Here is a 16,006-nt window from a genome sequence, read left to right on the forward strand (position 1 = left end):
TCTGTGCTGTTGTTATTCTGCCTCTGTTTGACCAGTAGGAAGCTCCCTCCGTGTGGTTAAACAGTCAAACTACTGATGAAGACAGGAGCAATATACCTGCGCAGGTCTACCGTCTACTACACTGTAAATTTCTCAAAGAACTTCACTACAAAGTCAAGAGTTTGTGATATGTAGCCAAAGAAGTGAAGCCGTAGACACAATCACATTCCCGCACATGCTCAGTGACGTCTGCCTTACACAGAACTGCTCTCCAGAGATCGAAAATATGATCGCTGTTCTTAGTTTTTGGAGTCGTTTCTGAACAAACTGACATGACCAAACTCTTCATGACGAAGGAACATGTCACCCAGTGCAGCGATATGAATCACTGATGTGTCTTTAATTGTTTTTGGACGACAACGGAGGAATAAGATACATTAGATACACAATACTTGTTAGTAGATCAGTTCGTTGTCGGTTTGGCTCTGCATTTGAGATTTGTTGACAGTAAGAAAAATATCAAAAATTGACGATCATATCATAGAGAAAATAGAGGAAAAAACTTGCATACAAAGGGAGAAAGGCAGCACAAAAAAAAGAGCGAGGAGGAAGGAAGGGGAGGAATAATGTGTGTGTGTGAAACAGAGAGAGAGAGAGAGAGAGAGAGAGAGAGAGAGAGAGAGAGAGAGAGAGAGAGAGAGCAGGGGGAGGAGAGAGAAGCAGCAGTGGCAGCGCTGCATCATCACTACTGCCACTACAGCAGAGAGAAGAGGCAGTTTACTGCCTAATCTCTCTCTCTCTCTCTGTCTTTTTCTCCAACTCACACACACACATGCATTCACACTCTCTCACTTTACACACACACACTCTCGCGCACACACACACACACACACACATACAGTGGAAGCCAGCCAGCTACCTCTCAACCTCACAAGAAGCTTCACAGAGCGGAGATCCCGGTGACATTATCCATCACTTCTGGATGTTCGCCTGCCTCCACTCGTCTGTTTCCGAGACCGAGACGTTCCGCGTGTGTGTGCGTTTGTGAGAAAGTGTGTGTGTGTGTGTGTGTGTGTGTGTGTTCGTTCATCCCCGGACTGTGGACGAGGAACGAGGAGGCTGCTGCTTCCAGAGCCGACGCCGTTTCCTTGGACTGTCTTGATTTGGTTTGCTGAGGCAGCCGTCACTGTCAGTGTGGAGGAGTGTTTCGGCATTGTTTTCTTCTTCTTCTGCTTCCTTTGCCGGCACTCAAAGAGCGGAAGTGGATGCCTGGATTTTTCGGTGGCTGTGTGCAGGAGCAGAGTGCTTACCTCAGGATTTGCAGTCGGGGGGGCGGGTGGGAAGGGGGGGGGGTATGATAAACAGCTGCGAGGGGAGGACAGTTTGCACTGCAGTATCAGACTGGTATCTCTTGTTCTACATTGGGGATTCTTTTTCCCCTCTCGAGGTTGCACACATGCACATATTTCACACCCAGCAGCAGCAGCAGCAGCAGCAGCAGCAGCGGCGGCGGCAGAGTCTGGCTGCGTTTTGCATGCGCCGATGGATTACCGCTACTTTAAGGACGGGGCTCCCTGCCCACTGAAGGAGAAAAGATGCTGATTTAAGAAGAACAGGAGACACCCTTTGTTTTTTTAAAGCAGAAGACGAGCAACTTCAGGATTAAAAGAGAGACTTGTCTGGCAGGATGACGGCTACGCTGAGCTGAAACCGCCTCCCCCCCTCCTCCTCCTCCCTCCCCCCCCTTCCAGTCCAAACATGAACTCTTCCTCCGATGCCAACCAAAGCGGCTCTCCCCCGTTCTGCCTGCTGGGCACCGTGGGTTACTCCCACAGCCTGGATACCTGCGTGCTGGAGGTGGTCGTCATCCTCTTCCTCACCGTGCTCATCATCGCCGGAAACCTGGTGGTAATCTTTGTCTTCCACTGCGCCCCGCTGCTGCACCACCACACCACCAGCCACTTCATCCAGACCATGGCCTACGCTGACCTGCTGGTGGGCGTCAGCTGCCTGGTGCCCTCGCTGTCCCTCCTCCACTACCTCCGAGGCCTGAACGAGGAGCTCACCTGCAAGGCGTTTGGCTACATGGTCTCCGTGCTGAAGAGCGTCTCCATGGCCTCGCTGGCGTGCATCAGCGTCGATCGCTACATCGCCATCACCCGCCCGCTGTCGTACGCCACGCTGGTGACGCCGTGCCGGCTGAGGGTGTGCATCGTCCTCATCTGGGTTTACTCGGCTCTGATCTTCCTGCCGTCCTTCTTCGGCTGGGGGAAGCCCGGTTATCACGGGGACATTTTTCAGTGGTGCGCCGACTCCTGGAAGACCAACCCGGGGTTCAGCACCTTCATCGTTGGACTTCTGTACGCGCCGGCGGCTCTGACCGTCTGCTTCACCTACGGAAGTATATTCCGGATCTGCAGGCAGCACACGAGGGAGATCACCCAACGCCACGCCCGCTTCAGCTCGCAGACGGAGGGCGATAAAGGCGAGCGATGCGAAGGTTGCCCGGACAAACGCTACGCCATGGTGCTGTTCCGCATCACCAGCGTCTTCTACGTGTTGTGGATGCCCTACATCCTCTACTTCCTCCTGGAGAGCGCCGGCCTCTACCACCACAAGGTGGCGTCATTCCTCACAACATGGCTGGCCATTAGCAACAGCTTCTGTAACTGTCTCATCTACAGCCTCTCCAACAGCGTCTTCCGGAAGGGTCTCGGTCGCCTCTTCAGTCCGTTGTTTCCTTCCTGCCTTGGCTGCACGGACGCCAAAAAGGCTCCGGCCCCCGTCAGCCCGCGACCGGACCCTCGATGCCAAGTATGAGCCCCGACGCCAACGGATTTGATTTGGTCACTTTTAAAAGGCATCGGCCCCTCTGTGCGTGCTTCGCTCTTAAGCTGCGTAGCATGACACAGGTCTTTTTGGTCCCGCAGTAAGATGTGTTGAGGACCCCCCCCTGCCCGGAGCGCAGAGAGGTGCCCGAGCAGACGCCTGTCGGTCGTCTCAGAGGCTGATTTTGTGGGGAAAAAAGGAGGCTGTGAAGTTCCTTCTGGGTCTTTTGACGAATGTTCTTCGGTGTGGTGCGACGCCGCACGGATCACAAGCTGATGACACGGAGAAAAAGGAAGTCGGTTTGATGATGAAAGTGGACTGAAGGAATAAGATTGTGTCAGTTGAGAGGGTTTAATAAACACTCCTGCCTGCACTGACTTAAAACTCCCAGATGCAAAAAAAAAAACAAACAACAAAACCATGGAGAGCACATAGCGCGACTTGTGTTGTGTGCTCCACTGAAATGCAAAAAAAAAAAATGTTTTAAATCTTTTCATGCCTGACTGAAAAATTAACACATTGTCTTGGTTCTTTCAGGGTAGAGTTAGGTGATGCAAAAAACGTTGAACACACTTGAAACAGACTCCTGATCTGTTTCCCATCGGGAACTCCAGATGCTAATGAGTGTATGAAGAATATTTCACCAACATCTGATAATCTTCCCGTATGTGTGTGTGTGTGTGTGTGAGAGTTAAAATGTGTTTCGGATGGACTTTAAGCTCATTTCCCAGAGAAAAGACTGAGGTTTATTTAGAAGCTTTTTAGAAGCTCATGAGTGTTTCTATTTAAAAGGATTCCTCTCTTTTGAAGATGGGTGTTAGTTTGGAGCTCCAAGTATGTTTACACAGTCTCGGGTTTCACATGAAAATGTTGATTTAAGAATTAGCTTTACTTTCTAAGATGGCTGCTGGTCCAAGAGCGTTGCCGGTAAGTTTTTTTTCCTGCCAGCAGACAGTTGGCGTATCCTTTGTCAGACAGACATTAAATTGTATTTATTTAGAGAGTTTTATTCTCTATTTTTTGCGTTTCCTCCTCAGGTTTATCAGCAGTTCTTTGTTAAGCCTCCGGGCTGTTTGCCTTTGATCTCAGCTGAAACAGTACATCACTATTAAATCACAAGCCACGTTAACGTCGTAAGATAATCACCTCCTGACTCGTCGTGCGGTCAGCGACCAGCGTTGATAATGAATCCGCTGTCTGCCGGGATCCACATGGCCTCGATGCAAAGACTAACTTCATTGTAATCTGTAACTTTTAATGCACGTGTCTCTCTGTTTCACCCCTCCAGCAGCTAATCGCATTCAGATCAGTGAACAAAGTGGAAGAGAAGAGGGAGCGACCTCGTAAGAGTGTGAGAGGGTCAGTGCACTTTTCTGAGAGCCAGTGAGAGTTTGTGGCTTTTTGGTTTTCATGTAAATACACCTCAGAGTTTAAATATTTAAACGGCGGCTAACTGGGTCCTTTTTGAAGGATTTTCGGCTGCCCCTCCACCCCTCGACATAAAGCGAGACCTCCGGGGTTTACAAATGATTTTGTGGAAGTGTTGTAATGTAATTTGTCACAGCCAAGAAGGTCAGACATGTTGCACTCGAGACTGAAACTGTTCTGTAGGAGTATTTCACTAAATACTGCACAAATGTTTTGTTTTGAAGTCACAATGAAATGACATTTCTGACAGCGTCTTGCTTCTGAATTTGACATGTCTGTGGTTGAAAAAAAGAAGAAACAAAAGGGGGGGGGGGGGGGGGGTGTGAGGATTGTTCAGCTAAACATGATGCAACTACACTACATGGCCAAAAGTATACGGACACCCCTGATCATTTACTTCTGGGGCTGTTTTTCATACTTTGGGACAGTGAAAACAAATCTTAATTGGAACTGAACCCATTAATTTAAAATGTTTGTTTTTATTGTTATGTGATAGTAAACTGAATATCTTCAGATTTTTGGAGCAAACAACTTGAAGATGTCGCTTTAGCCTTTATTTTTCACCATTTTCTGACATTTTATAGACTAAACAATGAAGATGAAGTTATTATGAAAGTATGACTCGAAGTCTTCTCTTTATACTTACAGCATCCAAATGAAACATGCAGTGAGTCAAGTCAAGTCGGTTTTATTTATAAATCACAACAGAATTCATCTCAGGGTACTTTTCACATAAAGCAGGTCTAGACTCTTAAAATTACAGAGACCCAAGAATTCCCCCGTGAGCAACGCTTGGCAACAGCGGCAAGGAAAAACTCCCCTTTAACGGGAAGAAACCTCGAGCAGAACTGGGCTCTAGGTGGGCGGCCATCTGCCTCGACTGGCTGGGCTGAGAGAGGAAAGAAAGAGGGAGGGAGGGAGGGAGGGAGGAGGAGAGAGAGACACAGAGAAGCACAGCAACAACAATAATAATAATAGAAATATGACTTATAATAATAATAGCAGGCGGTCTGCAACCATGACCCATGGAAGCCAGTAACTACTCCTCCACACAAACTGACTAAATTATGAATCTATGATACAAACCATAGTTATTACACACAGGTTTGTTCATTTATTTATTGGTTTATTTAACAGGGAAATGAATAAACTCCTCCAAACAAGCAATATTAACTTCTGATCTAGCAGACCAGTGCTAGCCTTAGCTAAAGCTACACTGACTTCTCTGCGGTCGTTATCTGTTAAAATATTAATGTTGATGAATTCACATCTTTACAACTTTTGTTATCCTGCATAAGAGAGAACAAATCCAATCATAGAGGGGAATAAATAATGCAAACCTAGTTTAGCAGAGCAGCAGCAGCAGTAACGGCCATCTCAGCTCCTGACTAGACTGTGACTGAAATCCACATTATTTGATGTGTTAAGCTCCTTTTAAAGTCATATATTTAAATGTATTTAATACTGTACTAATTTATTATGTTTATGGTAATTATTATGTTGCCTTGTTCAAATGAAGAGGTCAGATTTTAGGTGTTATGGTTGGTTCATAGCAGTGATTTCTGGGGTAAAATAAATAAAATTGAAGGTTTTGCATCCTAACCATTTGTAACAGTTTTCCTGGCCAGCTTGAAAAACCTTCTTTGTCTCAAATTCAGCTTTTTCCGTAGTTACCGTCAGAATAAAGTGTTTCCAACGTCGTGGCAACACTTTTTTGTTTTGTCCTTTTCCTGTTTCAACGTGACAAAAGCCCCCCCCTGTGCACAAAGCCAGCTCCATAAAGAAATATGTTTTTTCCCCAGTTTGTTGGCATGGAAGAACTTGGACTGGCCTGCACAGAGCCATGACCTCAACCCCGTCCAACACCTTTGGATGAACTGGACTCGACTCCCGAGCCAGGACTTACATCAGTGTTGGACCTCGTTAATGCTCTTACGGCTGAACGGGAGTAAATCCCTGCAGCAGGGCTCTAAAATCAAGTGGGATGCCTTGACACTGGAGAAACCATTAGCTGATTAATTGATGATGATTAAAAGTTATCTGCTATCCAACTATTTTGATAATAGATTAATCGTTCAAGCCGTTTTTTTTCAAGCAAAAACACCAAACATTCGATAGTTTTAGGATATTAAATGTGAGAATTTGCTGCCTTTTTTGGTCTTTATACTCCAGTGAATTCAGTTTGTCAGACAAAAGAATAAAACTTTATGGCGTCACCTTGTTGTGTAAGATACTGTGATGGACGTTTTTACTGATATTTTATTGATCGTTAGTAGTGTTCGGGTGACCACATACTTTTGGCAATGCAGCGTATTAAATATGTGTCAAATGTTATTTTAAAAAGTTTCCCCAGGAAGGATTTTTTTGATATAAAAATATGCATTTAGCGTTGAACATGTGTGTACTATAACAAGGGAATTTAACCTTTTAAAACGTTTTAAAAAATAAAAGATTGATAGTTAGGATGATGTAGTCACTCTCCAGGGGCTACTTGGTGATGACAGGTTTGTCTTGGATGTTGATCGATGTTAAATGAACTTTTAAATAAGTCATGTTTTATTTCATTGTGACTTTAAAAGCAGCTGTTGCACTGAGGCGGTGTGTTCTTTACATTTTTTTCCCCTCTGAGACACAAAACATTTTTTCACCGCAGGGTTGGAGGAGGAGGAGGGGGGGGGGGGGTTCAGGGGTCAGAGGTGAGATTTGAAAGGTTCAGGGTTTAACTGTAGGATGTTTTTTCCAGAGCGACAGATGCACCAGCTGCTGTCAGGGGCATCGAACCTGCTGCCTCCTCTATGCTCTTATTTATAATAACATTTTTCTATGTGACAGTATGTGTTATGTATACAGTATCTGCTATGAAAATGTAATATCCCGCAAAGTATTGAGATGTTTGATCCACGCTTGATTCATTGTAAAAGATTCTCCACCGACAGACTTTTCCTGCATGATTTTCTGGATCAATGTTTCTCTCTCATGATGCTACTGAGAGCAATTTACTGACTACTCCCTGTCTTTAGTATCCTTAACTACTGTTGTGCAACACATGTTTTGTGAGTTCCTGTTTGCTACTGTTCATGCCAGAAAACAAGGATGACCTGCGGGAAACCTTCTGACTTGTCTCGCCAGCATGTGATCTGACAACGTTACTCTGAAAAAATGTGCTGCAGATGACTGATTATTGTAAATAGGGAGGTGTAATCGTCTGATTAAAATGAGATGTTCTTGATTGCTGTCTTCTGGATTGATTTGATACCAAAAATTAAATCATTTATTACAGCACAGTCGGAAAATCCTAATGAATGGAGAGAGAGAATCTTTATTAAAGGGCAGGTTCACAATTTTTTCAACTGTGTCTTACAGTAAAACAACAGTGAAAGAGGTTTTACTCGCTGTAATCATCCACAGTGTGTCCACACAGTCATTTAGTGCAAAAATGTATTTAAAAGTTGATGTGAAGCTTATATGAGGCTTCGGCAGTCTGAGTTAGTCATATCAAGTGGATATCTGACACATTTACAGTCTTTTTAGCATCAAATTCCCTCTTTGTGTTTCTCTGTTGAGCTGTGGTGGAAGTATAGTAACAAAAAGAGGGACTTTGGCACTAAAAAGACTGTAACGTTGAAAGATATCTACTTGATTTGACTTATTTCGACAGCTGAAGCTTCATATTAGCTTCAGATAAACTTTTAAATACATTTTTTGCACAGAAGTGCATTATGAAGGGATCTTCTAATGGTCAGTATGAACAGGAGGAATGATTACAGCAAGAAAAACACGTTTCAATGTTTATTTGGACTTTGTTTTTTTATTTCTATTAATTAATTTAGGAATATAATTGATAGATGAAACTGTTTCTTTTAGGACTGTATCCAACAGCAAATGTTCCCTTGAGAAAGTGAGGAACAACAGTATGAGAGAAACTTATGTTAATACAAATTTGGCAAAAATGACTCATATATGAAAATGTTTCCTCTGTGTTGCACTACTAGCTAGAGATTTAACTGTAGATTAGCTATCTACTGATACAGGATTTGTAAAAAAAAATAATAATATAATTGATGTAAACTATGAAAGTGAAAAGTTCAGCTTTCTTCAGGAACCAGATGTTTTTGCTAGAGGGCCAGATTTGGCCCACGGGCCGCTATTTGCCCACCACTGACTTCCATTGTAAGTGCATTATGAAGGGATCTTTTAATGGTCAGTATGAACAGGAGGAATGATTACAGCAAGAAAAACACATGTTTCAATGTTCATTTGGACTCTTGACTGTTGTTATGAGACAGAATTGAAAATGGTGAACTCGTCCTTTAACCTCCTTATCAAGCAGCGTTCATAATACAGACTGAAAGGGAGGTTTGTCGGATTATTCTGGATTTCATCTGTTTGAATAGTGAACCCAGATGTTGCACCGCGGCGTCGTCGTAGCTCAGATGTCCGATTGAAAAGTGTCTCAGAAGTAAAACATTTTCAAATAGTCTGTTTTTTTTTTTGTAGACACATGAATCATCACACAGTCTTTGTTTTGTATCTGTATGATTAATGAATTACAGCAACAATTAGTTGATCAAAAGAAAATTTATCAGCAGCTATTTAGATTTGAGTCATTTTCCAAGTAAAAATGACAAAGATTTGATTGTTCCAGGTTCTTAAATGTGAGAATTTACTTGAATATGTTTGTGTTTTGGATGTTTAATGATAGCATCTCGTGCTCTGGGATATTTTCACTGTTTTCTGATGATCTGATGATGATCAAACTAATAATCAATGAATCAAGACCAAGAAAAGCAGCAAATTCTTTAAGAAACTGGAACCATCATCATAAAAAAAATCACCTAAACAATTAATTATCAAAATATTTGCAGATTAATTGTCTTTCGATCGACTGGAACTCCAACGATCAGTCAATTCGGCAGCTGTTTTAGTAATCAAATAATCCTTTTAGTCATTTTTTTAAGGAACATTTTCTGGTTTCAGCCTCTCAAATGTGAGGATTTGATACTATTATGTCTATATCTTTGGATGCTGGTCTGCTGATCGGACAAAACAAAGACATTTGATGACGTTATCTTGGACGTTTTTCACTATTTTCTGACATTTTATAGACAAAACTATTCATTGATAGTTCGATATTATAATCGTTGCAGATCTACATAACAGTACATAGTTTTTTTGTACACTGACTTGTGCTTGTTAAGGAGTTTAATTAGTTTGATGAAGTGAAATTAAATAATTTTCTCCCATGAAAAAAGAAGTAAAATCAAAAGTGTAACAATAAGATAATTTGTTTAGCAGGTAATCTGTCCAAAGGTTTGAATGTTGCTGTATTTTATCCTCCTGTGGCTGATTACAGAACCCGTCCAGATGTTTTTTAGCGATCTGACGGACTGTAATTCCTCCACATGTAATGCATTCCTGCGGCTCTGTCTCCAGTGTGTCCCACAGCAGAAAGTCCTGCTTTATTTGGCTCACATGACTGTTCTATTTCTCTGCCAAGTGACCGTTCCCGCTGCATGCTTGTATTTGATGCAATTGATTAGGCTCACATGAAAGTTATCGATCGGGAGAGAGAACATTGAATGTCCCGTACAATGTGGAATTGTTCTGGTCAGGGTTGGTTTTTGTGTGTGTGTGTGTGTGTGTGTATGTGTGTCTAAACTGCTGGCGGCTTCAGAGTGACTAAAACATCAGTATATAGCTGTGACATAACTGACAGATACTGTGGATTAAAGTTGATATTGAAAGCTTCAAAGTGCTGAGATGATATAATCGGGTTTTGATCAATAAACATTTCTAAAGCGGTAATGTTTTTGGTCTGCATATTTAAAGCCATTGACTGAAATTTGACCATTTAGTTGCCAAAAAAAAAAGAGTTCAGATCATCACTGGACACGAAAACTCACCAATAAATCCAGACTTTTTACAGCTGAACCACAACAAAACGTCAGAAAATGGTTAAAAATGTCGATCACTGTTTGCCCACAATGTAACATATCTTATCTTTTAACCCAAAGATATTCAGCTCACTGTCAGAGAGGACTTCAGAAAATATTCACATTTAAGAAGCTGGAACGAGAGAATGACTCAAAGGGAATCACTGTTTATCAAAATGCTAATGCTAATGCTAATTTTGCTGATTTAATTTTTTTGTCCAACAATTAATAGAATAATCGTCGTAGCTCTGCTCTCTAAAAAAACGTACCTGTGTGGTAATTTGATTAAAAACATTAATTTATGACAGCATGAGCATGATACAGGCAAAAAAACTGAAACACACCACGTAATAAAGCACCTAACGGCCTTCATCATGTCAGTTTTATTGTGCTTTAGCGGTGGCACAAACCATCTTACACGTGTATAAGTTTCGATCGAGCACGGATCAGGTTCCCATCATAAACGAACTAGTCCAGAATGGGAGTGTGTGACCGAAACTGAGCCCACTTCCTCTCAAAAAGGGTCTTGGTGTGGTTGTTTGGGTCCAAACCTTGGTTCAAGTCTCATTCAACTGAACTAAACAAGGCGGCTTTTAAAAATGCTCTTAAACCTGCACAGTTTGGCACAAAGAGTTTTTTATTTTACCTAAAAAAGAAACATCCCTGATGGTGCCAAAATGTGTTCGGGTTCAGTATATTAACGGCAGCACATACTGGTGGTGTATGGCGACTCTCTAGAAAACCAGCGTTTCCATTACGTTTGATCGACACTTAAACAACGAGCCCAGTTTGGGTCAAATGAGGCGACGCTCGATGACGCTGTGTGTTACACTTCACAGTATGTCAGCCGGTGTTGCCAAGCTATTTTTCACATATATCTCTCTTGTTACTTGAGTTTCCTGCTGACTGATAAAGTAGCAACAGGACTCCTCGAGTTTTTAAGTGTGTGCGTGTGTGATCCTATCTGAACTGTGCAAACCTAATGTACGCCGTTTCCTTGTCCTGCTTCACATCGAGTTTGTTGCGTGGCACACAGGATCCCACGAAGCCTCTCCACTCACATCTTTGATCCCCTGATTCAAAAACATGTTATGTCAAAGTTTATGTTTTTATTTTCCTGTGGGAAAATCATGATGTTGTCAGACTCGGACCGGAGTCAAGAGTTACACAGAGCCTCGATTCCCCCCGGGGAAATGCCTTTTCACAGAGACCAACAGTGCCAAATTTGGACCAGGACTGAGAGCAGAGGGGGAGGGGGGGTTGGAGAGTTGAAGGTTAGAAGTGGGTGAGATTTTATGTATTTAGCTTGGAACGGCCTGGCTCGGCTCTCCTCCACCCACACACTATCATTTCCAACGTGAGATCTGACAAATGTGACGTCTGCTGGCATGAAAGCAAAACTCTCTGTTGAATATTACTGAATTTTATTTATGTTGAAACGTGTTTTCATCCAATGTTCTGTGTTTTAGAAGCAATGAAACATGAAGCAATAGTGTTGGAATAAAGCCCAGTTCACATGTCTGTAATGCTTTTATGTCAGTAAACTCTAATAACTTATGTCACCAATTTATTTAATTTATTTATTTAGAATCCAAAACAATGTTTGTTTCTGACGTACAGTACCAGTCAAAGGTTAATGGGAAGTTAATGGGAAGATATGTCCAAACCTTTGACTGGTACTGTACATTTAAATAGAAATGTAGGAAATTTATCCAACCAACAAAGGATTTGCAGTTTCATTGCAGATTGGCACCATAATGGAGGTCTAACTGGTTTTGGTTACTATAAACTATTTTGTTCTTAAACTGTTTCTACTACAAAACATTGGAGTTTAACAGAAGTCAGCTCAGTTAACCTGTTAGCTTGCTAGCTAACTACTCAGAAGCCTTAATTAGTCCATTTTAGCATGAAACCTCTTCAGCGGTCTGAAAGTTTGACCCATTGAGGACCCAAAATGGTGTCATCCATTAAAGAGTAACAGCACCCAGTCTAATAGTCTGACGCCAAACATACTCATTAGATGGACTTCAGTTCAGATCTGGACTGAATCACAACCCGGACCACTCAGCCGCCCGCTAGTCGCCACAGTTGGCGAGGTCGTTGTTGAATGTAGGAGCTCTGGTTGATAAAGTAAAATGACTCGTTCCAAACTAGCCGATGCAAAAAAGAAAGATTGATGATGAAAAACCTGTGTTTAAAGACGACTGGACTGAAAAATACGACTATGATACCAAACCTGTTTTGAACAAAACTATCCCTCAAAAAACACAAAGAACTACAAAACTGAAGCGGTTGAAGTCGTCATATCAAGACTCCAGCAGAATTAATTGTAAAATCAAAACATTTTCAACAATGAATACAGTGAAGAACTCACAAATGAACACACTTACTTATGTGAAAATCAAAATTAACCACCGCACACTGTAACGACTTTACTGTGACTTTATTAAGAGCGAACAACTGCTGAGTACTTACAGGTGTGATAAATACATCTGAGTCACATGACTAATTATCACAGTCTTCATTTTCTCAAAGTGAACATATACATATTACAAAAAACATGACGTGATTAATGTTGCACAAAGTTACAAGAATTACACCATTTTATATAATTAAACTTCATTACATCCTGTAAACAACTGACTGAATAGGATGAGTTAAATTCCCCAATGGACTTCAGGTCCTACAGTTGTCCCTCTACATCACTAAATGGGGACCTAGTGGTTCATCTCTCCCTAAGAGTCCAAATAGCCTGTGGAGAGAAATACAAGTTAATATTTACATATCACAGACGAAAACTCAAATCCTGTGTTACATTAAGTCCATAAGGTTCAATAGTATTCAATTCATAAATCCAAAATGCCTCCCTTCTTAAGAGCTGGTTAATCAAGTTACCACCTCTTGGATTGGGTCGCACTCTTTCAATGCTGATAAATTTGAGGGACGTAGCCGACCCATGGTTTTTTTCCTTGCAGTGTCTAGCGATGGCATAATCCATATTATGATTTCTAATGGCAGCCTTATGTTCAGCAACTCTTAGTTTGAGATGGCGCTTTGTTTGGCCTACATACATTAAGCCACATGGGCATTTCAAGATGTAAATGACATGTGTAGAGAGACAGTTAATGAATTCTTTTATGTCATATTTCTTTCCTGTATGAGGGTGATTAAATGTCTTGTTATCAAATGTGTTTGAACAGTTTGCACATCTATAATTTCCACACACTTGTTGAGAAAGCCGATTAGTTTGTGTAGGTTCCTTACTTACACTTACTTATGTATTGTAGTGCACAACACACAACACTGGAGGTGAGTAATTCTTGATGGAAGCAACCGGTAAAAAAGAAAAAGCCTCTGACCTTGTTTGGGAATATTTTGGGTTGATGTTTGATGTTTATTTGCAAAGAGCAAGAATTCAATTTTTGATTGATGCCAAATATACAAATATACAGATCTGATGTGAACATACAGTAAACATCAGGCTGTGATATCTCCATAATGGTTGAAGAACAAAACTCTTCAGTTCCCAACATATAATTATTGATGTCCCAGCTCTGGTTACAGGACGCTGTGCAGCAACAGCTCTAATTACATTTTCTCGTTTACGCTCGTTTCCTCCTCGCCTGCTCTTTGTGTTAATTATTCTAATGTGACTGCTGCTCTGTTGTAATGAGACAGACAACTGTCACTATCCAGGAGAAAATACTCACTCAATCAATCATAACACAGTTAATTAAGAAATATTATGAGACACAGGAAAGACAGTTATTCATCCTTTTCTTTATTTTAATTTCTTAATTTTGTCTCAAAAGCAGAATGTCATTTTAATGTTTTTTAAATTATTCTACTTCCATTTTATTATCAGTATTACACAACAAATCAAAATATGACCTTGCAGCAGCCGTGGCGGTGGTCTAATGTATGTTTTATAAGGACTGTACAGTAAATTTAAACAGAATTCAGTTTGTAATAAGATTACAGTAATCTCTGAGGTCGCGATTTACTCTCCAGTCTTGTGCGCAGGGATCAGTGATAGAGATCTATTGTATCTACTGTGTATTTTCTGGGAAGGGACTCTCTGTCCGCTGCAAAAAATGTCCATCATATACGTTGTTCAGGCTAAATATCTCAATAAAAGTTGTGAGATAATTTGACTTACTGACAAATGTTTTATCTCAGGAATTTCGTTGAAACAGAAAGAAGAAATAAAACAGATTTCTCTACTGAGATCTGTCTTGTTTCTGTGTTTTGTTTCCCTGAAATGAAAACTTGTCAAAAATAAGTCAAAAAAATTAATTTTCCAACATATGAAAACATTAAATTCTGTCAGCTGTCTGGCAGACTTTCCTCCACTTGTATAAATGATCATCCCACCTCATCCCACAGGAAAATCTAACTTATCCGCATGACGACAGAATAATCGCTTCATCTCCGTATGTGCAGAACTGTGGACACTGTTTGAATCCACACTTTCACCCCTGAGTGTTACTATAATCTATAATCCCCCGAAGCGACGTTGTATTTCACTTCCATAAAGCTGAGATAGCAGATCAAGCTTTAAAAAACACGACATCCTTTGCTTCTCATAGTGAAACTGCATAGTAGAGTTAGTTAATTAGTCAGTTAGTAAACATAATAAACACAGTCAATAAATGGTTTATTGTCCATTTATATCTGATTCTTCTCTTCTAATCATTTTGTCCATAAAATATTAGAAATTAGAGAAAAATGCTGGTTATAATTTCCCACAGAACGAGATGATGTCATCAAATGTCTTGTTTTGTCCAACAGTCCCAAAAAAAACAGCAAATCCTGACAGTGGAAGAACAAATCTTTGGCCTTTTTACATGAACAATTAGTAAAACTATTATTCGATTATAATAAATCAAGTAATTGACTAATCATTGCAGCACAGAAGTGTTTATTTATGTACTTATCAACGAGTATAACAGTCATCAGGGGAGGCTGCTGTATGAACAATGAACGACAAGATAGTAAAACACAGCTGTAATAATGCAAAGATGTATAAATGTTTATATACAGCTTATAATTGCTAAATAAGACTTAAAGTGTTACTCATGACTTTTTCAAGTGTAACTTCCAGAAAAAAACTATTGTCTCATATTCAGGCCAATAAATAAACACCATGAGGTTAATAAGTAGGTGTGGAAGCATTTTATGTGTATTTTATTTATTGTTGCATTGTTGTTACATTGGTACAAATGTTTGGACTAAGAATATAATATGTCAATGTTATGTGTTATATCTTTTTGTGGGAAATGTATAAACTGAAGCTAAATTACACAAGCAGATATTACAGGACCGTACAAGCGTGTAAGAAATGGACTTACTATGGTTATTTTTTGCAGTGTGTGTGTGTGTCCTGTGAGTGGCTGTATTGTGTGTGTGTGTGTGTGTGTATGCGTGTGTTTTAACGCAGCGTGTTCGGGAACCTGAGCGATAAGAAGGTGGAGGTCCTATCTGTAATCAGAGAGAAGGGGGGGCAGTGGGGGGGGGGAGTGAAAACAGCCTGTTCATGCTGCTGGTTATTCTTAGTGCCGCGGAAATGAGCCTGGAGCCAGGACGACTCACCTGACTGCTCACACACACACACACAAAACACACACACACACACACAGTCATATATCCATCACTTCAGAGGACATTACACTGACTTACATTCATTTCCCGGAGACTTATCGACTTCTTGTCTAACCCTAAGCTTTACCCTAATCTTCACATAAGCCTAAACTTACCTTTAAACCAAGTCTTCATCCTAATATCAATGATTTACATTAAGGGGACTTGCTTTTTGTCCCCACAACATGAGGAATACC

The 16,006-nt window shown here is 40.9% G+C and overlaps 1 protein-coding gene across 2 annotated transcripts; it reads left to right on the forward strand.

Annotated features, from left to right (window-relative positions):
• Window positions 1-1,344: 1,344 nt before the first annotated feature.
• Window positions 1,345-7,465, forward strand: LOC122967971 (probable G-protein coupled receptor 21). 2 transcript variants are annotated; one of them, XM_044332817.1, is made up of 2 exons: window positions 1,345-4,167; window positions 6,980-7,465. In XM_044332817.1, exon 1 carries the CDS (start codon window positions 1,738-1,740, stop codon window positions 2,797-2,799), a length of 1,062 nt encoding a protein of 353 aa, XP_044188752.1. In that variant the 5' UTR covers window positions 1,345-1,737; the 3' UTR covers window positions 2,800-4,167; window positions 6,980-7,465. The 2 variants fall into 2 exon arrangements, with proteins under 2 accessions (XP_044188752.1, XP_044188761.1); XM_044332826.1 differs by lacking the exon at window positions 6,980-7,465 and having other exon boundaries at window positions 1,345-3,735; window positions 4,097-4,773.
• Window positions 7,466-16,006: the final 8,541 nt, after the last annotated feature.

This window comes from Thunnus albacares, chromosome 2 (genome assembly GCF_914725855.1).
Source record: "Thunnus albacares chromosome 2, fThuAlb1.1, whole genome shotgun sequence".
In the NCBI taxonomy this organism is placed as follows: domain Eukaryota; kingdom Metazoa; phylum Chordata; class Actinopteri; order Scombriformes; family Scombridae; genus Thunnus; species Thunnus albacares.

Coding starts and splice junctions, on each gene's coding strand:
- LOC122967971 (XM_044332817.1), top strand. CDS start 1,738: ATGAACTCTTCCTCCGATGCCAACCAAAGCGGCTCTCCCCCGTTCTGC.